The sequence below is a fragment of the Silurus meridionalis genome, chromosome 20 (assembly GCF_014805685.1).
Source record: "Silurus meridionalis isolate SWU-2019-XX chromosome 20, ASM1480568v1, whole genome shotgun sequence".
Lineage (NCBI taxonomy): Eukaryota > Metazoa > Chordata > Actinopteri > Siluriformes > Siluridae > Silurus > Silurus meridionalis.
Window position 1 is genome coordinate 11,010,149 of NC_060903.1, and position 25,773 is coordinate 11,035,921.

The 25,773-nt window shown below is 39.9% G+C and overlaps 1 protein-coding gene across 3 annotated transcripts in view; it reads left to right on the forward strand.

Moving 5' to 3' along the window:
• Positions 1 to 25,773, forward strand: part of LOC124403332 (neuropilin-1a-like) — an 85,500-nt gene that overhangs the window by 17,348 nt on the left and 42,379 nt on the right. For all 3 annotated transcript variants that reach the window (XM_046877022.1, XM_046877020.1, XM_046877019.1), the window contains exon 7: positions 17,272 to 17,427. In XM_046877022.1, coding sequence (XP_046732978.1) covers positions 17,272 to 17,427 — 156 coding nt within the window. The remainder of the gene's footprint in view (positions 1 to 17,271; positions 17,428 to 25,773) is intronic.

Sequence of the window (25,773 nt, forward strand, 5' to 3'; positions counted from 1 at the left end):
ATAGATAAGATAAGATAAGATAAGATAAGATAAGATAAGATAAGATAAGGTGAACATGATCCAAACACTTGACACATGACTGTTACTTTTGTTGTATTTTAAGATAAGATAAGATAAGATAAGATAAGATAAGAAGATAAGATAAGATGAACATGATCCAAAAACACCACCAAAGATGAGCCAAAGATTTAAAATGGATTGAGGAATATACTGTGGTCTGAGCCAATTTAAAATTCTTTTTAAAAACAATGGATGCTGCATTTTCTTGAATAAAGTGATACCATGTTGCTTGATGTGTTCAGTTTACAAGTCCAAAAAACATTTGGTGTATCATAAATCAAAAAACATGAAAAAAAACTAAACAAACTTTGCGCAGATAGAATCCTGTATGAGACATGAATGGGACAATGTTCCTCTACCAAAACTCTAGCAAATGGTCTCCTCAGTTCCCAGACATATATGGCCCCAACCTTTTTGAGACATGTTGCAACAATCAAATTTAAAACTACCTTATTTTCTCCGTAAAAAGGTAAATTCCCTTAGTTTAACCATTTGATATGTTTTCTTGTGAATAAAATATGTTTAAGAGATTTGCAAATCATTGCATTCAACTTTTATTTACATTTTACACAGCATCCAATTGGAATTGGGCTTATAAGCTCTTCTAAAAATGTCACATTTGGACTCATCTGTCCACAGAATTTCCTTCCAGTTGTTCACTGTCAAGTTCTTGTGTTGTTTGCCTTTTACCTATGTTCTTGCATATAAACAAAAACATGGTATTTCCAAACTTTTGACAGGCACTGTAGAAATAGATCTTAGATTAAAGGGGTTTTTTTTGCTTGTATACAGTAATGCACAGTGTATGTGGAAAATTAAAAGGTGACTATTATATTTTTTTAATTCGTCAAGTCAAGTTTATTTCCATATCACTTTTCACAACAGACATTGTCTCAAAGCAGCTTAACAGTGATCAACAGTTAAGCTGAATTATGTGCATTTATCCTTGATGAGCAAGCAAGGGTGACTGTGGCAAGGAAAAACTTCCTTAGATGTCATGAGGAAGAAACCTTGAGAGGAACCAGACTCAAAAGGGGAACCCATCCTGATTTGAGTGACATCAAGAGTGTGATGTGTTGTTAGTGTTAGATATTATGGATTAGTATTAGTTGTATGTTAGTTCTCACTCTCCAGTGTTCTGTATTGTTTAAAGACTATAAAGTCTTTAAACAATACAGAACGTGGTAGGGTGAGAACTAACATGAGCACTGGAATGTAAGATTATAAATAATGTTCTTACTGCAGTCTTATACAGTCATTGTGGTTATAAAACTAGGAGCTACTGAGCAACTCATAAAATAGCTCAACATTTGCGATCATCACAGATCCAACAACAGCTTCTCCATTCCAGAGCCTTTAAACACTCCAGAAGGTCCAATGTCAAAACTCCACACATGAAGTGGGATCCAATTGGCACTGGTATGTCTCTAGATGGTACAGGAAGTCTGCGAGCTCGGCATCTACTTCTATCTTCTTCTTCTTTCGGCTGCTCCCATTAGGGGTCGCCACAGTGGATTATCTGTCTCCATACCACCCTGTCCTCTACATCTGCCTCTTTCACACCAACTACCTGCATGTCTTCCCTCACCAATTCCATGAACCTCCTCCTTGGCCTTCCTCTTTTCCTCCTCCCTGGTGGCTCCATCCTCAGCATTCTTCTACCAATATAACTCATGTCCCTCCTCTGCACATGTCCAAACCATCTCAATCTCGCTTCCCTCACCTTGTCACCAAAACGTCCTACATGGGCTGTCCCTCTAATAAACTCATTTCTAATCTTGTCCACCTTCGTCACTCCCAACGAAAACCTCAACATATTCAGCTCTGCTACCTCCAGCTCTGCCTCCTGCCTTTTACTCAATGCCACTATCTCTAATCCATACAACATCGCAGGTCTCACCATAGTCCTATAAACTTTCCCTTCCATTCTTGCAGATACCCTACTATCACAAATCACTCCTGTCACTCTTCTCCACCCACTCCACCCTGCCTGCACTCTTTTCTTCACTTCCCTAACACACACTCCATTACTTTGCACTGTTGACCCCAGGTACCTGAACTCCTCCACCTTCTCCACCTCTTCTCCCTGCAACCGCACCACTCCGCTGCCCTTCCTCTCATTCACACACATATACTCTGTCTTACTCCTACTGACTTTCATTCCCCTTCTTTCCAGCGCATACTTCCACCTCTCCAGGCTCTTCTCAACCTGCTCACTACTCTCACCATAAATCACAATATCATCCGCAAACATCAAAGTCCAGGGAGACTCCTGTCTGACCCCGTCCGTCAACCTGTCCATCACCACTGAAAACAGGAAAGGGCTCAGGGCCGATCCTTGATGCAGTCCAACCTTCTCCTTGAACCAGTTTGTCGTTCCTACTGCACACTTCACTGCTGTCACACTGTCCTCATACATGTCCTGCACCACCCTCACATACTTCTCTGACTTCCTCATACAATACCACAACTCCTCTCTTGGCACCCTGTTGTACGCTTTCTCTAAATCCATAAATACGCAATGCAATTCCTTCTGTCCTTCTCTATACTTCTCCATCAACATTCTCAAAGCAAATAAGGCATCTGTGGTGCTCTTCCTCTGCATGAAACCATACTGCTGCTAACAGATGCTCACCTCTTCTCTCAGCCTGGCTTCCACTACTCTTTCCCATAACTTCATGGTGTGACTGATCAACTTAATTCCCCTGTAGTTACTGCAGGTCTGCACATCTCCCTTATTCTTAAAGATCGGTACCAGCACACTCCTTCTCCATTCCTCAGGCATCTTCTCACCTTCCAGAACCTTGTTAAACATTCTGGTTAAAAACTCCACTGCCATCTCTCCTAAACATCTCCATGCTTCTACCGGTATGTCATCTGGTCCAACCAACTTTCCACCCTTCATCCTCTTAATCGCTGCTCTCACTTCCTCTTTACTAATCCTATCCACTTCCCTTATTACCAACTCCACACCACCCAACCTTCTCTCTCTCTCATTTTCCTCATTCATCAGCTGCTCAAAATACTCCCTCCACCTTCTCAACACACTCTCCTCACTAGTCAACACATTTCCATCTCCATCCTTTACTGCTCTAACTTACAGCACATCCTTCCCAGCTCGTTCTCTCTGCCTGGCCAATTGGTACAAATCCTTTTCTCCTTTCTTAGTGTCCAACCTCTCATACAGCTCCTCATATGCCTTTTCCTTGGCTTTCGCCACATCCCTCTTTACCTGCTGCCACATCTCCTTGTCCTCCTGCCTACTTTTCTCATCACTCTGTCAATCCCACTTCTGTTTTGCCAACCTCTTTCCCCTTATGCTCTCCTGCACTTTCTCATTCCAACACCATGTCTCTTTGTCTACCTTTCTATTTCCAGATGTCACACCAAGTACTTTTCTAGCTGCCTCCCTCATCACTCCTGCAGTAGTTACCCAATCATCCAGCACCTCTTCACCACCACCGAGCCCCTGTCTGACCTCTTCCCTGAAACTCACACTAAAGTCTTCCTCCTTCAGTTTCCACCATCGTATTCTTCTCTCAGTCCTCACTCTCCTCCTTTTCTTCTTCACCTCCAAAATCATCCTACATCCTACAAAATCATCCCTTCAACTTCCAGCTTCACGTTCATCACCAGAAACTCTCTTCACCTCCACTACACTCTTACTGTACTCTTCCTTCAGGATCACCCCTACACCATTTCTCTTTCCATCCACACCATGATAGAAAATTTTGAACCCACCTCCAATGTTCCTGGCCTTACTCCCTTTCCACTTGGTCTCCTGAACACACAACATATCTACCTTTCTACTCTCCATCATATCAGCTACCTCTCCCCCTTTTCCCGTAATAGTACCAACATTCAAAGTACCAACACGAACCTCCACTCTCCTACACTTCTCCTTTCCCTGCCATCTCTGTAGACGTCTTCCTCCTCTCCTTCTCCTCCTTTGGCCAACAGTAGCCCAATTTCCACCGGTACCCTGTTTGCCAATGATACCTGTGGCGGTCGTTGGTAACCTGGACTTTTGACCGATCCGGTATGGAATTCTTATTTGTGATCCGCATATTCAATTTGGCACATGTTTTACGCTGGATGCCCTTCCTAACACAACCGTCCGCATTTATCCGAGCTTGAGACCGGCACTAAGAGTGCACTAGCTTGTGCCTCTCTAATGACTGGGTTCGGCATCTACTTCTTTAAAGGTCTATAATCTTCATGAGGTGGGACATTACTGGGGCTGGAGCAACCTCAGGATCCCTTGGGATGGGTAGAGAAAGAGAAGCAGTGGAGAGAAATTAGCGTAGCTGCTGTTCATGATATTAACAGCACAAGTTGATAATGTGCATTTGATCAGATGTATTGGAGCACAAGTTTATGATATGTGACGTATGTTATGTGTAGGCCTTGTTAAAAAGATACGTTTTTAATCTGTACTTAAACTGGGAGAGTGTGTCTGAGCCCCGAACACTGTCAGGAAGACTATTCCAAAGTTTAGGAGCTACTGTAAATGTGAGAATGCTCTACCGCCTTTAGTGCACTTTTCTATTCTGGGAACTATTAGAAGTCCAGAGTTTTGAGATTTTAAGGAGCGTGGCGCGATGTATCATGTTAGAAGACTGGATAGATACATGGGAGATAAACCATTTAGTGTTTTGTAAGTAAGAAGCAGTAGTTTGTAGTTGATTCGAAACTTAACAGGTAGCCAGTGTAGGGACGATAAGATTGGGGTTATATGATCATATTTCCTCGATCTTGTGAGAACTCTGGCTGCTGTATTCTGGACTAACTGAAGCTTGTTATTTAATGATGCAGGACATCCATCTAGTAATGCATTACAATAATCCAATCTGGAGGTCATGAACGCATAACCGAGCTTCTCTGCATCAGATATAGATAACATGTTTCTTATCTTAGCAATATTTCTAAGCTGGAAGAAGGCTGGTTTTGTAACTTGGTTGATATGATTTTTAAAAGTTGCTGTATTTTAAGTCTTTTACCGTTGAACTAGTAGTTACAGAACACCTGTCTAAATGCAGGTTGAAATGCTGGAGCTTCTGTGTACTGGTTTTTGGGCAGATGAACAAAATCTGTCTTATCAGAATTTAATAGTAGAAAGTTATGGGTCATCCAGTCTTTTAATTTATTAATACACTCAGTTATCCGAGCCAATTGAGCTGGATCGCCTGGTTTTGATGAGATATATAGCTGGGTATCATCAGCGTAACAGTGGAAGCTAATTCCATGCCTTCTAATAATATTTCCTAAGGGAAACCTGGATAGCTCTCCATTTAAGTCTACAAAATGGTAACGATCATACAGGATTTAAACCAGCTTAATGCCTGTCCCTGAATGCCGATGTAATTTTGTAAGCGATCTAGAAGAAGATCATGATCTATAGTGTCAAATGCAGCACTAAGATCTAGTAAAACTAACAGTGAGATGAAGCCTTGGTGTGAAGCTAAAAACAGGTGGGAAGTAACGAAGTACAAATACTTTGTTATTGTACTTAAGTAGATTTTTTTGGTATCAGTACTTTACTCCACTATTTATTTTTCTTTTTACTTTTACTTATTACATTTTTACACAAATATCTGTACTTTTTACTTCTTACATTTTCCAAACCAGCTCGTTACTTTAGTTTTAATTAATTGATTTGGTGAAATGTTAATATTTTTATTTTTTCACTGCGCGCCGATTTCCTGTCTTTTTCAATCCACTGGTGTATAATGTCCTGACTCTCACTCACCACAGATGTAGACTAGTTTACAAAGCTAAGAATGAGCAGGCAGAAGGCAGTAAAAAAGTCTGGGGATAACGTGGATGAGACACAGGGAGTCAGTGATGTAAACATGACTGAGAACAGACACATTCCCGATCATCATCATCATCTTTTCTCTGCTTGTGTTTTTATTTAATAACTTCAGCGCACATTTCTGTTTTTACCATTTTTATAAAAAATATAAATAAATAAATAAATATAAAAGAGGCGAAATTAAAACCTCCAGCAAAACATACATTTATTCACGGCGTCCTTTCTTTACTTAGATATAAAATAAATAAATAAACTCCAGATAAAAATATTTTTAATCTGAGACTTCCGGTTTTCGCGATGTGAGAGAGGGCAGCGGGGACGAGGACCTCCCAACCACACTCCTTTCAAACCTGTTAAAGCGTCTTCTTTTTTTTGTAGTGACGCTATGCTGTACTTTATGTATATATTATGGGTTTGGGCTCCTCAAGTAGTTTAAGTGTTAGAGTACGGATAACCGGGAGCCGTGTGAGTTAAACGGGTTGCTGCTGCTTGTTTCAGTTGGGGAAACAAGCTTATGGGGTATTATGGGAGGTTTGGTTTTGCGTTTTGTTTATTACAAGAAGTTTTGTTTTATGTTGTGTCTTCAGAAGTTCTTAACAGTGAGGAAACTTGTACTGCTGACTGCATCTCTGTGCTGTTTTTGCCTGTTTAAATTTATGTTTGCACATGGCTAATGAACCCGATTTAGCTAAATTTCCTGGGGGGTCGAAAGTTAGATTTGTTAGCTGGAATGTAAAAGGCCTAAACGGCCCAACCAAAAGGAGCAGGATTTTGGCATATTTAAGAAAATTAAAATCTGAAATAATATTCCTACAGGAGACACACCTACGTATTAGCGATCAGTTTAGACTCAGGAAATCGTGGGTGGGACGGATTTTTCACTCTAATTTTGACTCTAAGGCAAGGGGCACTGCCATTTTGATACACAAAAACATTCAATTTACGGTCTCTGCTTCTATTATGGATCCTCAGGGTAGATATGTTATAGTCTCTGGGAGTTTGTATCATGTTCCTGTCTTATTAGTTAACGTATATGCCCCCAACTGGGACGATGTAAGTTTTATTAATAAGCTTGTTTCTATTCTGCCAGATCTTAACTCCCATCGCATGATATTTGGTGGTGACTTGAATACTGTTATGGATCCACTCCTCGATCGTTCCAACCCCAGGTTATTATCCCGTTCTAAGATGGCCCAAGCCTTATCCACATTCTTTGATCAAGTGGGAGCCGTTGATCCATGGCGATTTTTGTTTCCACGCAGCAAAGCATACTCCTATTTCTCGCAAGTACACCACTCCTATTCAAGAATCGATTGCTTCTTTATAGATAAATCTCTCCTTCCTTCTGTTGAACAAATCGATTATTTACCTATTGTGGAATCAGATCATGCTCCTGTGCAATTAGATCTCGTTTGCAATCTGAGGTACAACGAACGGCCTCTGTGGAGACTGAATACGTCCTTGTTATCAGATCTACGGCCATAGATAACTTTTTACTGCATAACAGATCAGAATCTATATCAGCATCTACATTGTGGGAAACACTGAAAGTAGTCATAAGGGGGGAAATAATCTCATATACCTCAACTCTAAATAAAAAGCGTAAACAAAAATTAGACGATTTAATTGACTCTATTAGGAGACTGGACTGCCTCTATTCTGTGTCTCCCTCACCGGAACTTTATAAGGAAAGGTTGAGCCTTCAAGTCCAATATAACCTGCTCTCAACAAATAAAACTGAATGGTGCTTATTACGTGCTAGAGGGTATACATATGAACATGGGGAAAAGGCAGGTCGACTTTTAGCCTACCAATTAAAATCTAAAGCTGCCTCTCAAATTATACCTCGAATTCAAAACGGTGATGATGATTTAATCGTTAATCCCATTGAAATTAATACAACCTTTAGGAACTACTTTTTAGATTTATATGCTTCTGAAAGCCCTACATTAAACTCTGGAATGCTGGAATTTTTGGGCGGTATAGATATACCCACTCTTGATTCAGTGCAGAAAACATCTTTGGAGGGAAATGTACGAATGGAGGAAATTTTAAATGCTATTTCATTAATGCAGAACAAAAAAACCCCTGGCCCTGATGGCTACCCTATAGATTTTTACAAAAAGTTTGCAACCAAATTAGCCCCTATTCTTCTTGATATGTTTGAGGACTCTTTTGTAAGGGGAAGCTTGCCGCAAACTTTGAATGAAGCAAACATAATTCTATTGTTAAAACCTGGCAAAGATCCCGTAAAATGTAATTCTTACAGGCCAATATCACTCCTTAACGCCGATACTAAAATCTTGTCAAAAATCCTCGCATTACGTTTAGATACAGTAATAGGGAATTTAATTTCTGGCGACCAAACAGGTTTTGTCAGAGGTCGTCATTCTTTTAGTAATATACGGAGATTGCTGGGGGTAATCCATTCATCTAAACTTGCTCAGGGCCCTATACCTCAGGTTGTTATTTCACTAGACGCCGAAAAAGCGTTTGACAGGGTTGAGTGGAAGTATTTATTCTCGGTGCTGGAAAGATTTGGCTTTGGAACATACTTTCTCTCACTGATTAAGTTACTATACTTATCCCCTGTGGCATCAATAATTACAAATGGGGTACGTTCAAAGTCTTTTCCTCTATCGAGGGGTACGAGACAAGGGTGCCCTCTTAGCCCTTTACTTTTTACTTTAGCCATCGAACCCCTATCCATAGCGTTGAGATGCTCGAAACATTTTACCGGCATTAGCAGTAGAAACATAGAACATAGGGTATCTTTGTATGCTGATGATATGTTGTTATATCTTTCGGACCCGATTGTAGGTATTCCACAAGTAGTTAAGATTTTGGATCAATTTGGTGAATTCTCAGGTTATAGATTAAATTTTTCAAAAAGTGTTTGTTTCCCCGTGAACAGTAGGGGCCTCCAAATTTCAGGGAACGATATACCGTTTCAATTGTCTGTATCAGGTTTTAAATACTTAGGGATAAATATCTCGCAGGGTTTTCCTAGCCTTTACAAAGAAAACTTTGCTTCTTTAATTGACAAGTTAAAACTTGATCTCAAAAAATGGAATCTGCTGTTTCTTTCCCTTGCAGGAAGAATTAATTGTGTAAAAATGAACATTCTACCGAAGCTCTTGTACTTGTTTCAGTGTGTCCCAGTCTTTTTACCTAAATCCTTTTTTCAGAACTTAGACAGTCTACTTTTATCATTTATTTGGGGAGGGAAAACACCTAGGATTCGGAAGGAATTCCTCCAAAGACATAAAATTCAAGGGGGCTTAGCACTACCTAATTTCAGATACTATTATTGGGCTGCAAATATTTCAAAAGTACTCTATTGGCTTCAAGACCCCAATGATGTGTGGTGCATTTCAGAGGCGCGTTCTTGTACCTCTTCATCCCTCCCAGCTTTAGCTTTATCCAAAATGCCCCTTCGTATTTCATCATATACGCAATGCCCAGTTGTAGCAAATACCCTCAGGATCTGGTTTCAATTCAGACAGTGTTTTGGTTTTAGAGACTTCTCCATAGCCAGCCCTATATGCAAGAACCACCTATTCCTTCCAGGTCAACTGGACTCAGTTTTCAGTCAGTGGCAACGTTCGGGTCTTGTCAGATTTAGTGATCTTTTTATAGATCATGTTTTTGCCTCGTTCTCAGCTCTTTCCTTAAAATATGGTCTGCCAGGATCACACTTGTTTAGATATTTTCAAGTTCGTCATCTAATCCAAAGCCACTGTCCCACATATCCCTCCGTTCCTCCTAGTGCGGGAATGGATACAGTTCTAAATATTTCAATACACTTGAGGGGAGTAATTTCCAAAGTGTATGACACTTTAATGTCAGTAAAAAATATAGATCTGAACAAAATCCATGCAGAATGGAAAAGGGATTTGGGAGTGGACATATCAGAGGAAACCTGGAAAAATGCATTATTCAGGGTAAATGGGACGACCTCCTGCACTCGTTTAGGCTTGATTCAGTTCAAGGTCCTTCACAGACTTCATTACAGCAAGGTTAAGCTGTCCAAAATATACACCAATGTAACTGACGCGTGTGAGCGTTGTCGCTCTGCTGGGGCAGATTTGGCTCATATGTTTTGGACTTGCCCCAGACTGTTTGATTACTGGACAACTATATTTAAAATCTTGTCTGAGGTGTATAGTAGGGATATTAAGCCTAGTTTTGAAATGGCAATTTTTGGAGTACCTGAGCAAGGTACAGCCATGCCCAGGAAATGTCAGGATGCTTGTGCTTTTGCGTGCCTTCTGGCTCGGAGAAGAATATTGCTTGATTGGAAATCAAATAAACCACCTTTAGTCTCACTCTGGCTTAAAGATTTGATGCTATTTTGAAATTGGAAAAATTAAATATTCTCTTAGGGGATCCACCAAACTTTTCTATTTAGTGTGGACTCCGATGATCTCATATTTTGGAAAGGGTGCAGCTCTTCCCCCAAACTGAGTTGGAAGGCTTGCGCATTGTAACAGGTAATGCCGTCGGGTGCAATGGGCTAACAATGTTGTTGTTCAGTATTTCCTCACTGTTTGTAATGTCATAACTGAGTGTGTTTTTTTATTTATTTGTTTAATTATTTTATTTTATTTTATTTTATTTATTTGTTTTTTTTTTTTCTTGGGGGGTGTTAAAATTGTGTGTGTGTGTGGGGGGTGGACAGGAAATATGGAAAATACTGTCGATTGGATGTCGCTTTATGTTATTGTTGTTCGTTATTATACTTTCCCCTGTTCCTTCCTCAATAAAAATATATTAAAAAAAAAATAATAATAATATTTTTAATCAGTAAACTTTTATTTTATTTTTGCGCCAAGTCTCAAATCAAACACCAAATCCGCCATGATTTACACAATTAACCCTCTAGGTGGCGTTTTGTGGGTTTTTCCCTCATAATGGCGACACAAACTTAAATAACTGTCTTTACTGATCGTACAGACAAAAAAAAAAAAATACTTCATTAAAATCTGTAAAATGTCTATAATTTTATATATATATATATATATATATATATATATATATATATATATATATATATATAAAAGCTTCTTGATTTGAAGAGGTGCAGTTTCTCCGGTATCACCTCATTAACTGTCTGAATGACTTCAGCACATCTGCGGCCACAGGACAGCACTAGTCTCTCACACTGCTCTGGTGTGATTTTGGTCCACTCTTCTTCCAGTCTCCTCCACAGTTCGGTGACTGTAGTGGGTTTCTTGGCCATAACTTTGTTTTTCCAGATGTTCTCTATTGGGTTGACTCTGGGCAGGCCATGTCATTATTTCAATGTTTTCAGTTTCAAGGAACTGCTTTACCCGTTTTGCTGTGTGACATGGAACGTTGTCCTGCATGAACACTGTGGGCTGATTGGGTGATGAACGCAGGGAAGGAACCATATGTTGTTGAAGAAGGTTCTGATTAACATTTGCATTCACTCTCTTGTATTTGTCTTTCGTGGACGACCAGCCTTCTTGGTGGACTTGAATGAGTTTTTGATGTTGTAAAGATTCAATATTCTTGAAATCACAGATTTGGAACGACCAACTTGTTTTGCTATGGCTAATAGGGTCATCCCTATTGCCTTCATCTGGACAACCTGCTGCCGCAGGCTTTCAGTCACTTTAGAACGGCCCACCATCTTGCAGAGTCAGTGATACTGGAAGTTAGGCTGCCAGTTAAATAGGGGTTGACAGATAATCAAGGAAATTTACACTAGGGGCCAGATTAATACCAATAACTGGGAGGTATCTGAAATTGTTCTCTAATTTTGATCAGTGTCTTTTCTGGAAAATAATGGGGTTTTTTTTTTGGAAATGCCTTAGTTATTTTGTGGAAAAGGTGTTCTGGTAGCATGGTATAGACAGGACAAAAACTCCCTCAACTGTTGAGCAGTAAAGATGACATTATTTCAGAATTGTTCAATTGTTTATAAATTGTTCTCGAATTTTGATCACCAGTGTGTATATATACAGTGAGGAAAATAAGTATTTGAACACCCTGCTATTTTGCAAGTTCTCCCACTTAGAAATCATGGAGGGGTCTGAAAATGTCATCGTAGGTGCATGTGAGAGACATAATCTAAAAAAAAAATCCAGTAATAACAATATATGATTTTAAAACTATTTATTTGTATGATACAGCTGCAAATAAGTATTTGAACACCTGTCTATCAGCTAGAATTCTGACCCTCAAAGACCTGTTAGTCTGCCTTTAAAATGTCCACCTCCACTACATTTATTATCCTAAATTAGATGCACCTGTTTGAGGTCGTTAGCTGCATAAAGACACCTGTCCACCCCATACAATCAGTAAGAATCCAACTACTAATATGGCCAAGACCAAAGAGCTGTCCAAAGACACTAGAGACAAAATTGTACACCTCCACAAGGCTGGAAAGGGCTATGGGGAAATTGCCAAGCAGCTTGGTGAAAAAAGGTCCACTGTTGGAGCAATCATTAGAAAATGGAAGAAGCTAAACATGACTGTCAATCTCCCTCGGACTGGGGCTCCATGCAAGATCTCGCCTCGTGGGGGCTCAATGATCCAAAAGGTGAGAAATCAGCCCAGAACTACACGGGAAGAGTTGGTCAATGACCTGAAAAGAGCTGGGACCACCGTTTCCAAGGTTACTGTTGGTAATACACTAAGACGTCATGGTTTGAAATCATGCATGGCACAGAAGGTTCCCCTGCTTAAACCAGCACATGTCCAGGCACGTCTTAAGTTTGCCAATGACCATTTGGATGATCCAGAGGAGTCATGGGAGAAAGTCATGTGGTTAGATGAGACCAAAATAGAACTTTTGGGTCATAATTCCACTAAACGTGTTTGGAGGAAGAAGAATGATGAGTACCATCCCAAGATCACCATCCCTACTGTGAAGCATGAGGGTGGTAGCATCATGCTTTGGGGGTGTTTTTCTGCACATGGGACAGGGCGACTGCACTGTATTAAGGAGAGGATGACCGGGGCCATGTATTGCGAGATTTTGGGGAACAACCTCCTTCCCTCAGTTAGAGCATTGAAGATGGGTCGAGGCTGGGTCTTCCAACATGACAATGACCCGAAGCACACAGCCAGGATAACCAAGGAGTGGCTCTGTAAGAAGCATATCAAGGTTCTGGCATGGCCTAGCCAGTCTCCAGACCTAAACCCAATAGAGAGTCTTTGGAGGGAGCTCAAACTCTGTGTTTCTTAGCGACACTCTGCACACTTTTTAAATGCCTTATAATTATAACCTTCCACTTCTGCACATTTCCTCTTCAATGCCATAACCTTAGAACATCTATCTATACTTCTTAATGATGTCCACACATCTCTGCACTGTTATGGCCTTTATATTTATTCACATGCTGTACATATGCTACATATTTATCTTTACTATTTGCACGATTGCTACTTTTTGCAATTCTGGTAGATGCCAAACTGCATTTCGTTGCTGTGTACATGTACTATGCAATGACAATAAAGATCCTACTATCTATCTATCTATCTATCTATCTATCTATCTATCTATCTATCTATCTATCTATCTATCTATCTATCTATCTATCTAATCATATGATGTGAGGTCCAGTTACCAGTGTGACACAAACAGGTAGAAGTAATAACTACTTTTTACTTAAGTACATGTCCAAGCCAAGACTTCTTTAATTTCACTTGAGTAAAAAAGTATAATCAGTACTTCAACTTTTACCCGAGTATTTTAAAACATGAGTATCTGTACTTCTACTTAAGTAAAGGATGTGTGTACTTTTGCCACCTCTGGTCATCAGTGATTTTAACTAGAGCGGTTTCTGTGCTATGATGGGGCCTAAAACCTGACTGAAACTCTTCAAAGATATTGTTTTCTTGTTAGTAGGAACATAACTGGGCAGCAACAATCTTATCTAAAATCTTAGACATTTGAAATGGGTCTCTAATTTGATAGCTTGTTTGGATCTAAATTAGGTTTCTTAATTAGGGGCTTAATAACTGCTAACTTGAGGCATTTTAGGGACATAACCTGAAGATAGTGAGGAGTTAATAATATTCAGAAGAGGCTCACCAGCTGTATGTAACACTTACTTCAATAGATTAGTTGGAATGGGATCTAACTGACATGTTGTTGATTTAGCTTTGGTAATAACATCATAATTGACTTATGCCTGCTAAGATTTACATCAGTATTAAGTACTAGAACAAATTAATTATTCAACTGTAATAATTTAAAATCAGTTGAGTTACTTACAAAAGCATAAAAAACATTTGATTAACATCATGTGTTTCCACTGTTCTTCCAACTGTAGATGCAGGAAGACTTTCCTCCCATGGAGAACATGTATTTATAGTGTAGGCTGGTGATTCCGTTACATTTAGGAAAACAAATCCATCTGGAGAACACATCTATATCTGATAAACAATGTCTTAGAGGATGAAAGCACAGGAAAGAGATGGAAATAGAAGATGGTGCAAATGCTGCAAGAGCAGTCATAATATCCAACTTGTTTGTTTCACACAAATGTTCTAAAACTTGACTCAGATAAGCTAAAGTTCTCTACAGTGATGTTCTTGTAAATTCTTTTGAATTGTAGGGGAAGACTATACATTTTTTTATTAGTTAGCCGGTAAGCGAATTAGTCTAAAAACTATTCTGTATTATAATAATAATAATAATAATAATAATAATAATAATAATTTTACACAATAATACATTCTATTCAAAGGCACCTTCTAAAACACTCAAAGAAACCTTACAATTGAGTGATAAACATAAAATCAAGACAAACAAACAACAGCTGTATAACTTAAAATTATCAGAAAAAGCTTATATGAACAAATGGGACGATTATAAGAATGAAATTAGAACGAAATTAGGACGATTTAAAAGTGGTCAAAATGTCAAAAAGATTGTGGAAAAGAATTCCAAACATTATTCTCATTGCTATGTAGCTCTGGCATGCACAAGCTATCTCTAAGTTATCTGAGTCAGATTTTATATGATATAATACTATCTGTAATACTAGCCTGTTTTCTTTGGGAATGGAATATACATACTGTACCTCTCCATTATACCTCTCTTATGTAGTCTGAAATATTTTCAGTAATATTTGGATGTTTAAAATAGATGTGTGTGGTAACAAAGGCATAGGCCTGAAAATACAAATACAAAATAATTTTATTACAAAAGAGAAATAAAAAAGAAACATTTGGATTTTACTGAGACTAAAAAACAAGCACAGACTTGCTGTCAGTAAGGCTTCGCCCCAAAAGTGTCTTAAGAAAATACAGCGATTAGTACCTTGTCTCAGCGGTGAGTTCCTTTTTCCCTCTCTACCTACAGATACACACAGAGCAGTATCCTGTTTTTCACAGGAAGAGCTATTTTGTTTGTCTGCAGGCCACTTCATGACAAGTTCGTGTACATCCTGCCATTGTTTTCGTGTTAGCTCTTTTAGACTTGTTTAGGGCCATTAAACGTATAATGCAATATTGAAAAACGAATAAACTTAATACAAAGCTTTGCAAAAAAATTAGTTGTTTTTGGGGAGACAATATTTCTCAGTGCCTCCAGCCGCAGGAAGTACAAATATTTTGATATTGTACTTAAGTAGATTTTTCTGGTATCAGTTTTATACTTCACTATTTATTTTCAGACGTTTTTACTTTTACTTATACATTTCTTTTACACAAATATCTGTAGTTTCTACTTCTTACATTTTCAAAATAGACTCCTTACATTATTTTTAATCTATTTTGTGACATGATCAATATTTTTTCTTCTCACTTGCACCATTTTCAGCCCATTGACTTATTTCCTGTCATTGCTTAGATTTTTTAATCTACCACTGGTGTATCATTTCCTGGCTATCACGAACAACAGACATAGGCTAGATTAAGAAGCTAACAATGAGCAAGGCAGAAGGCAACACGTAGTATGGCAAACGTAGATGAGACAGAGGAAATCAGTGATGTAATCATGACTTAGAACAGAGACATCCCTGATCACCTGATCAGCATCATCATCATCTTTTCTCTGCTTGTGTTTTATATGGTGGATGTTCAGCCTGGATACATTAATTAGGTAACAAAATTAGAAAATATTTTTTATTAATATATTAATAGGGCTGTCAAAATTATTTTTGCACTTATTTTATTACCGCATGATTAATAGCATTTCTGTTTTTATTAAAAATATAAATAAATAAACATAAAAGAGGTGAAATTAAAACCTTCAGGGCAACACGTTTATTTACAATGCCCTTACATTACTCATGTACCCCCTCTGGGGTCGACAAACACGCCGGTGTGTTAGATGACATTTTTCCATCATAACGCCGAAACAAACTTAAATTACTTTTTTGTTCATAGAGATAAGAGCAATAAATCATTGGAATCTGTAAAGGGTTTACTTTTATTTTTAAACACTCATAATAACAACAAAATGCTGTGTTTTGTAAAATAAAGAAAATGACCGTCTCAGTCATCTCTCTTCACAGACACATAAATAAAACAACCAGAATCACAGCGAATACTTACAGATGTCTTATGTCTCAGAATGTATTACAGATATAATAAGTATATGAATAGTAATGTCTACTTTTAAATAAACCAAAGTTCCTGCTTTTTAATGTAGTTTGCTCATTTCATAAATGAAAAGCAATATCAGTACAACATATTTTGCTTGTATGGGACAGACCTACTCTATAAAATAAAGCTGTAACAGTTTTTGAATAACAGAACAGAATTTTAACTAGCTTCCTACAAATTAACATAACAACTGATGTTAACCCTGTAACATCAGTACTACAGCCTATAACATTTAAAGATTTATTTAAAATTATGTTACTATACATTCATTGATGTTGGGAGTGTTTTACCCAAATATACAAAAATAGTTTACCAAGTTTACGCAGTTTTACCCAAATCAGTCTAATCACTGCCCAGGTCTCAGTAGACCCAGTCAGTAATCAGTCCCTAAATGTTCAGTTTTAAAGTTTAATTATAAAACATTAATTGTGATGTCCTATCTGCTTTAATAATAGAAACTAGAATAAATCCTGACATTGTGTGGGAGATCAAGGACTGCATGAGGACCTTAAAACAGTATTACTGATGGAGATCATTATTATGATGATTATTGAAAAATATATTTTGTTTCTTGTCTAAAATGAAAGGGCACCAAAAGGTTTAACGTAAAATTGTAACATATAACATTTTATGTTATCTTGGTAATATTTGAACACTGCAAATGAAAGGAAAGTTTTAAATCCTGATTTTTGTAAAGCTGCTGTGTAACAATGTTATTGTTAAAAGTGGTATACATAAAATAAAAAATCACCAATGACAAACAAACCACACACATGTTTTAAGCATCTTACTCTCTGCCTTACTTTCAGGTCGATCTGGGCTTCCTACGGCATGTTTCAGCTATAGGAACACAAGGTGCCATTTCTAAGGAAACTAAAAAAGCTTACTACATAAAGACCTACAAAGTCAGCATCAGCACCAATGGAGAGGACTGGATAATGGTAAAAGATGGCAACAAGCATAAGGTATGAGACAACATAAAAAATGCTGTTAAAGAAATGAAAACCTATCCGCTTTAAATTCACGCCTAATTTTATACCCCTTTGTGATAACGTAAATAATCCTTGACAGAATTTATTCGAGTTTACACAACATCTAAACAGCATACACATTAATTTAAGCATCTTTTTGAAAATATATAGCAACCTGCAATTTGTTACATTTAGCCTGTCAGGAATCCCCCTGCCACGGCTGTCAAGCCTCGGTGCTTTGGGGAATGCCCTGCACCTTCTCTCATGCGTGCCCCGCCCACATGGAGCTTCTCGCAAACGGGCTTCATTAAGAACACCTGAGGATTATTCAATCACTCATCACACTGCCTGCATAAACCCCACGTTCACCCACACTCCGGGTCCGTTATTGCACGTTCATGCCCGTTCATGTTGACGCATGTAGGTTCATGGTGGTATGTGTGTTTGCGTATGTGTTTCCCGCTTCTCCGTCGCTGCCTCCGCGCCGCGCTTTCTCCGTAACGCACCGTGGATATTACTTACGGACTGCCTTTCACCAGTTCAGGACTTTGTGGACCGCGCTTCCAAAGCGCATCACCGGATTATCCCTGCAAACGCAGGTATTTGTGTTGGCTCTGCCTTTTGATTTAAAATAAACTTTGTTTGCCTTTACTTCGGCTTTCGCCTCCGTTTCCGCATGACAGAGCCACATGATTTAACTATGTTGTTATAAATATTTTATACAAAGATGCACATTTGTGTTCAAGTAGAGCACAGTTTCCAAGCTTTCTTGAGAACATCCCCATACATTATTTCAGCTTTAGAAACTAGATTTGTATTTTAATTGTATTACAAATATTTGTATTTGTATAATTATTATAAGACATTGCACTAATCAGTCATATTATTAACCTGCCTCATATTTTTTTATTATTGGCTTTCCTTGCCAAAACAACTTGGGGCATGGACTTCACATCATATCTAAAGTGGGGTATCAAGCACCAAACTATTGGAAGCAGTTTTACAGGTTATAAAGTGGAGCCTTTATGAAGCTGACTTGTATGTGCAGTAGATTCCACAGATACTAGATCAGGTTGAGGAAATTAAAGGCAACAGCTTGAACTCTTTGTCATAGTCCTCAAACCATTCCTGACTATTTTTTTGCAGTGTAGCCCTGCTTCTGGTTTGGTAGGTACAACTCCTCCATACAGGTAACACTACACAAGACCTACAGTACTACAGCCTATAACATTTATTTATTTATTTATTTATTTATTTATTTATTTATTTATTTATGGCTTTTTTTTTTTAATCAATTTACAAAAAGTTTTAAAGTGAGCAAACAGAAGAAATATCTAAATCAAATCAACATTTGTTAACTACTCCTTGGATTAAAACAGCACCAATTCTTATATTGCACACTTTCTACACTTTCTACAACTGTCAATTAAAACAGAAACTGCTGTGTAGGAGGCTTAAAACTGAATGAGGAACCGCCAAACTAAGGAGAGGTTGTGGAAAACAGTTTCATGTCACAGGTCATACACCATGGCAAGCCTGAGCACAGCAACATGAGACAAGCTAAATATACTGCAAGGTCACTCCTAGGCAAAGATTTCAAGGCAGACCTTGGTTTCAAGATTTGCTGTTCATCCAATTTTAAAGAAGTACAAAGAAACAGGCACCAGTGATAACTCTATATGCAGTGTTTTTTCACGGTCTTCCGGGTTCAGGTCATGTGGACAAAATGGACCCTGCGGTTGCTCAGGATTTGGCTCAGGACTTCCCACAAACAACAACTCCAGGAGCTGGCCTCTGTATCAGCCCCCCACTCCAGCCACTGTGGCTACTTTGACTGAGACCACCTCACAGCAACCACTAGTGGTTCCACAGTACTAGCCAGTACCAGTCCTAGCCACGTCTGCCCCCCGAGAGCCTCACCTAGCCCTGCATGCACCCTTCTCTGGGTAACCCAGATCTTGCTGCTCTTTCCTCACACAGTGCAATGTAATCTTCCAGCTCCAGCCTGGGGTCAAGAATCCCTGTCTATGCCTCATCCTATGGAGAGCAACGGCATTTATCACTAACAGAAAAGGAGAGGTGCTGCTCCAAGAGGCTCAAGGCACCTGCCTAAAATTGTGTTGGTCCCCCTTTTGTCGCCAAAACAGTCCTGACCTATCAAGTACAGTACAACCCCGTTGTACAAGCAACCTATAGTACGAGCAAACGGAGATACGAGCAAACTCGCTCGAAAAATTTTACCCAGTTTCACGAGCAAATTTCGAAGGCACGAGCAAACCCACGCTGCCGGTTTCCCGTTTTCGGTGGAGGGTCGCATCAGTCGCTTAGTTGATGACGTATTACTCGGTCACTCTCATTGTTCAGTGCAGCAAAAACGTAAATTTTTTTAGTTTTATATTTTTATTTCACTAGAAATCTTGAAGAATTTCTCCCAATAAAATCAGTGATGGTGCTGTGAAAACGAAAGTAAATAGAATTACCATGGAAACCGAGGAGGTTATGAGCGTGGTGTGTGTCTCACACTCGCAATCAATCACTACCACATGGGTAAGTGTTCAATTATGTTTACATTACGGTAATTTGCGGTCTATTTGTTTGTTAAAATAGACTACAAATACTTTATAAGTGCAGAAATAAGCAATCAGATGAGATCTCGGAACGGATTAAATCACTTTTACATTCATTCTTATGGGGAAAATCAGTTCGAACGTACGAGCAAATGGACCTACGAGCAATTTTCAAGAATGAATTATGCTCGTACAACGGGGTTTTACTGTATTAACAGCATTAACTTGTTTAGCAATTTGAACTACAGTAGCTTGTCTGTTGGATTGGATCACATGGGCCAGACCCAGCCATCTAGCCATCACAGATTGGCCCTTGTCAAACTCATTTAAATCCTTACTCTTGCATCACAGGAAACAGGTTACATGTTACAATAGCAGGGAAGAACACAGAAAAAACTTTGCCCAGACACTTTATATTGTTCTTCCCTTTGAAGTATAAATCGAAGTATAGATAGAAGAATTTAGCCTTTAAATGTAAAATAAGTGTAGGAAATAAGTAAAGGAAGACATGGCCGGGTAATCCCCCTATCGGGCCGAACATCAGCGGGTGGTAGTCACTGGTATTTACACCTTTGCTAGTGCCAGCTCCACTAGCAGGTCGGGTTAGGGTATTATTTAAATAAGAATCATGTCTCGGACACGTTTTGGTTAGAGATTGTCCATGATGACTTGCTGCCTCTCCCAGACTGACTAAATTAAGACTATGATTAAGATGTAATTCTTACAACGGTCAGAATGTTATGCTTAATTGGTGTATATATTTAATAAATTGTTTTTGATAAAGTGTGACAAACATGCAAAATAAAAATGAAATCAGGAAGGGGGGCAACACTTTTTCACAACACTGTGTGTGTGTGTGTGTGTATATATATATATATATATATATATATATATATATATATATATATATATATATATATATATATATATATATATATATACACATACACACACATACATACATACACACACATACATACATATACACACACATCTTCGGCTGCTCCCATTAGGGTCCCACCCTGTCCTCTACATCTGCCTCTTTCACACCAACTACCTGCATGTCTTCCCTCACCACATCCATTAACCTCCTCATTGGCCTTCCTCTCTTCCTCCTACCTGGTGGCTCCATGCTCAGCATTCTCCTACCAATATAACTCATGTCCCTCCTCTGCAAATGTCCAAACCATCTCAATCTCGCCTCCCTCACCTTGTCACCAAAACATCCTTCATAGGCTGTTCCTCTAATAAACTCATTTCTAATCCTGTCCATCCTCGTCACTCCCAACGAAAACCTTAACATCTTCAGCTCTGCTACCTCCAGCTCCGCCTCCTGTCTTTTACTCAATGCCACTGTCTCTAATCCATACAACATTGCAGGTCTCACCACAGTCCTATAAACTTTCCCTTTCACTCTTGCAGATACCCTACTATCACAAATCACTCCTGTCACTCTTCTCCACCCACTCCACCCTGCCTGCACACTTTTCTTCACTTATCTAACACACTCTTCATTAATTTGCACTGTTGACCCCAGATACCTGAACTCCTCCACCTTCTCCACCTCTTCACCCTGTAACCGCACCATTCCACTGCCCTCGTTTTCATTTACGCACATGTACTCTGTCTTACTCCTACTGACTTTCATTCCCCTTCTCTCCAGCGCATATCTCCACCTCTCCAGGTTCTTCTCAACCTGCTCGCTACTCTCACCAAATCACAATATCATCTGCAAACATCATAGTCCAGACTCCTGTCTGACCTCGTCTGTCAACCTGTCCATCACCATTGCAAACAGGAAAGGGCTCAGGGCCGATCCTTGATGCAGTCCAACCTTCACCCTGAACTAGTCTGTCTTTCCTACTGCACACTTCACTGCTGTCACACTGTCTTCATACCCTCCACCACCCTCACATACTTCTCTGCCACACCTGACTTCCTCATCTAATACCACAACTCCTCTCTCAGCACCCTGTTGTACGCTTTCTCTAAATCCACAAACACACAATTCAACTCCTTCTGAACTTCTCTATACTTCTCCATCAACATTCTCAAAGCAAATAAGGCATCTGTGGTGCTTCTCCTCGGCATGAAACCATACTGTTGCTCACAGATGGTCACCTCTTCTCTCAGCCTGGCTTCCACTACTCTTTCCCATAACTTCATGGTGTGACTGATCAACTTAATTCCCCTGTAGTTACTGCAGGTTTGCACATCTCCTTTATGCTTAAAGATCGGTACCAGCACACTCCTTCTCCATTCCTCAGGCATCCTCTTACCTTCCAGAATCTTGTTAAACAATCTGGTTAAAAACTCCACTGCCATCTCTCCTAAACATCTCCATTCTTCCACCGGTATGTCATCTGGTCCAACCGACTTTCCACTCTTCATCCTCTTAATCACTGCTCTCACTTCCTCCTATCCTCCTATACTAATCCTATCCACATCCTGCTTTTTCATAGAACATAGTCCACCTGTGTGCACCTTCCTCCACTCTTAGACGCTGGCTTTTCACAGAGTGCTGTATCCAAGCATGTTAACAGAAACATTAGTGGAAGGAAAAAGTGTGGAAGAAAAAGATGCACAACCACCCGAGAGAACAGCAGCCTTGAGAGGCTTTTCAAGCAAAATCGATTCAAGAATTTGGGTTAACTTCACAAGAAATGGACTGAGGCTGGGGTCAAGGCATCAAAAACCACCACACACACAGACGTGTCAAGGAATTTAGTATTCCTCTTTTTAAGCCACTCCTGAACCACAGACAATGTCAGAGGCGTCCTACCTTGGCTAAAGAGAAGAAGAACTGTACTGTTGCCCAGTGGTCCAATGTCCTCTTTTACTCTCACAAATGAGAGTAAGTTTTGTATTTTTTTCATTTGAAAACCAAGGTCCTAGAGTCTGGAGAAAGGGTGAAGAAGCTTATAGCCCAAGTTGCTTGAAGTGTCCAGTGTTAAGTTACCACAGTCTGTGATGATTTGGGGTGCAATGTCATCTGCTGGTGTTCATCCACTGTGTTTTTTTTTTAAACCCAAGTCACTGCACCAATTTACCAAGAAATTTTCCAGCAAGATTTGGCACCTGCCCACACTGCCAAAAGCACCAAAAGTTGGTTAAATGACCATGGTGTTGGTGTCCTTGACTGGCCAGCAAACATACAAGACCTTAATCTATTGAGTATTGTCAGGAGGAAAATGAGAAACAATAGACCAAAAAAATGCAGATGAGCTGAAGGCCGCTGTCAAAGAAACCTGGGCTTCTATACCACCTCAGCAGTTCCACAGACTGATCATCTCCATGCCATGCCGAATTGTGGCAGTAATTAAAGCAAAATGGAGCCCCTACCAGTATTGAGTACATACACAGTAAATTAACATACTTTCCAGAAGGCCAACAATTCACTAACAATGTTTTTTTATTGGACTTATGAAGTATTAACATTTTTTAAGATTTGATTGTTTTTTGTTAAATGTGAGCCAAAATCATCACAATTAAAAGAACCAAAGACTTAAACTACTTCAGTCTGTGCACATTTAATTTATTTAATACACAAGTTTCACAAATGAGTTGAATTACTAAAATAAATGAACATTTCCACGATATTCTAATTTACTGAGATGCATGAGGCGCCAGACATTCACAGATACAATACATCATTTATTTCCTTTATATATCATTTATATAAGTAAAAAGCAATTACTGTCAGGAATGTTTGACAGGAAGGACCCAAATGCAGAACGCCGAAGGATATGAGAACAGCCTTTAATGTGAGCAAGGAGCAAAGCAAAATACCAAGGAACAGGATTGAACAGGTCTCAGGAAAGAGACATGGAAGGCAGTGTGGATCCGAAAGACCTTAGAGATGATTTAGTCTGACAGGTCGCCTGATAAATCCACTTTAGCCATCAAGAGCCCGGACTTGAAGGGTGGCCAGCAGTGGTTTAGTCTCGATCATTAGCTGCCGGACCAGATATTGATCCAGAAATTCTGAGTCTGCTTCTGAGTCCACAAAAGCCGCAAGGTTATGCTCCTCCCCCCCTGCAAACGATGCGAACGTCCAGGAGTGGTTTGGAGAGGGCAGAGATGATTTGGCTCGGCATGTTCCTCCCTTATCAACGACAAGCCTGAACATTCGCTGGGCAGGAGTCATGTGTATAGCCTCCCCACAATAGAGACAGGGGCCCCTGAGTGACATCTTTCCTTCTCACTTGGAGATATGTGTCGACGGCCGATCTCTATATCTTCTGGAGCTGCAGTACCTCGTGGAGGTGTTCGATGGTGGTGGAATATCGGCGTGGGTTGGAATGCAGAGGAAAGCATTCTGTGTGGCATTCCTGCAGGCGATGGTCAATCTGAGTCATGACAACAATGAGGCTGTTGAAACCATGGGGTAGTTCCCAGGTGGCCAGCTCGTCAGTGGCCAAACCTAAATAGAAGGCATCATAGAGGGTGGTGGGGTTACCGCTATTTGTGGTGGCGGTGCGAAACTCTGCTGCGTATTTGGCCACCAAACGCCTGCCTTGAGTGGCGGAAAACAACAATTAAGCAAATCCTGACGGGAGAGGCAGAGTCAAAGGTCTTCCGGAGCTGGGGCCGAGAAGGTGGCAACAAATGAACAGTAGGGGGTTTGATTTTCCCACTCCATGGTGGCCCACTGGAGAGCTGGACCAGACAAGAGAAAAATCACATAGGCCACCATGGCTACTTTGATGCGGAAGGAAGACGGTTGTAGTTGGAGGATCAGGCTGCATTGACTGACTATGACCGGAGCCGGAAGGGTTTCAGCCATAGTAGGTAGTGGAGGTGAAATGGTGGGTGCAGCGGCAGCAGTGGAGTTCGAAGGCTGATCTGAATGCTGCAGGAGGTCTCGAAGTGCCGAACCAATCTCCTGTAGCTGCTGGTAATGGTTAACGCAAATCTGCTTTAGGGAGTCTATATTCTCCCGTAGTTCCTATGTGTCCGAGGGATCCATAATGGGCCAGATTGTTCTGTCAGGAATGTGTGACAGGAAGGACCCCAGGATGCCAAAGATTGAGTTAACAGCCTTTATTGTGAGTAAGGAGCAAAGCAAAATGTCCACTGTCCAAACACCTCAAAACAAAGTAAAAAAAAAAAAACAAACATAAATGTGAGGACAGAATAAAACATAAGCAAAGTCAAACCTGGAAACCAGGGGGGCAGACAAACAGCACAGTCTGAAAAAGCAGGTTGAAAAGCTGGGAGCCGGCAAAAACAAAGCTGCTGGCAAAATCTGAAAAACAAAAGTAAAGAATACCCCAGGGAATGAACAGGCTGGAAGGTCTCACACGAGAGTGTAGCCGAAGAGACGATCTGGCGAGGAACTGTCGGAGCCAGCGTTTATTTATACTCTGGGAAGATGGCTGCCACACCGGTAGCGAGGTGGTGCCATGACAGAAACGGAAGCGGGATTTTAGGAAGAACGTGCGCCGTCAGCTAACAATTACAGAGGACAGTGTAACAACAGTGAAGTGTGCAGTAGGAGAGACTGGTTTAAGGTGGAGGTTGGATTGCATCAAGGATTGACTCTAAGCTCTTTCCTGTTTGCAGTGGTGATGGACAGGTTGACGAATACACGTACATGTGTGTGAATGAGAGGGAGGGCAGTGGGGTGGTGTGGTTGCAGGGAGAAGAATGTGAAGGTGGATGAGTTTAGGTACCTGGGATCAACAGTGCAAAGTTATGGAGCGTGTGTTAGAGAAGTGAAGAAAAGAGTGCAGGCAGGGTGGAGTGGGTGGAGAAGAGTGGCAAAAGTAAT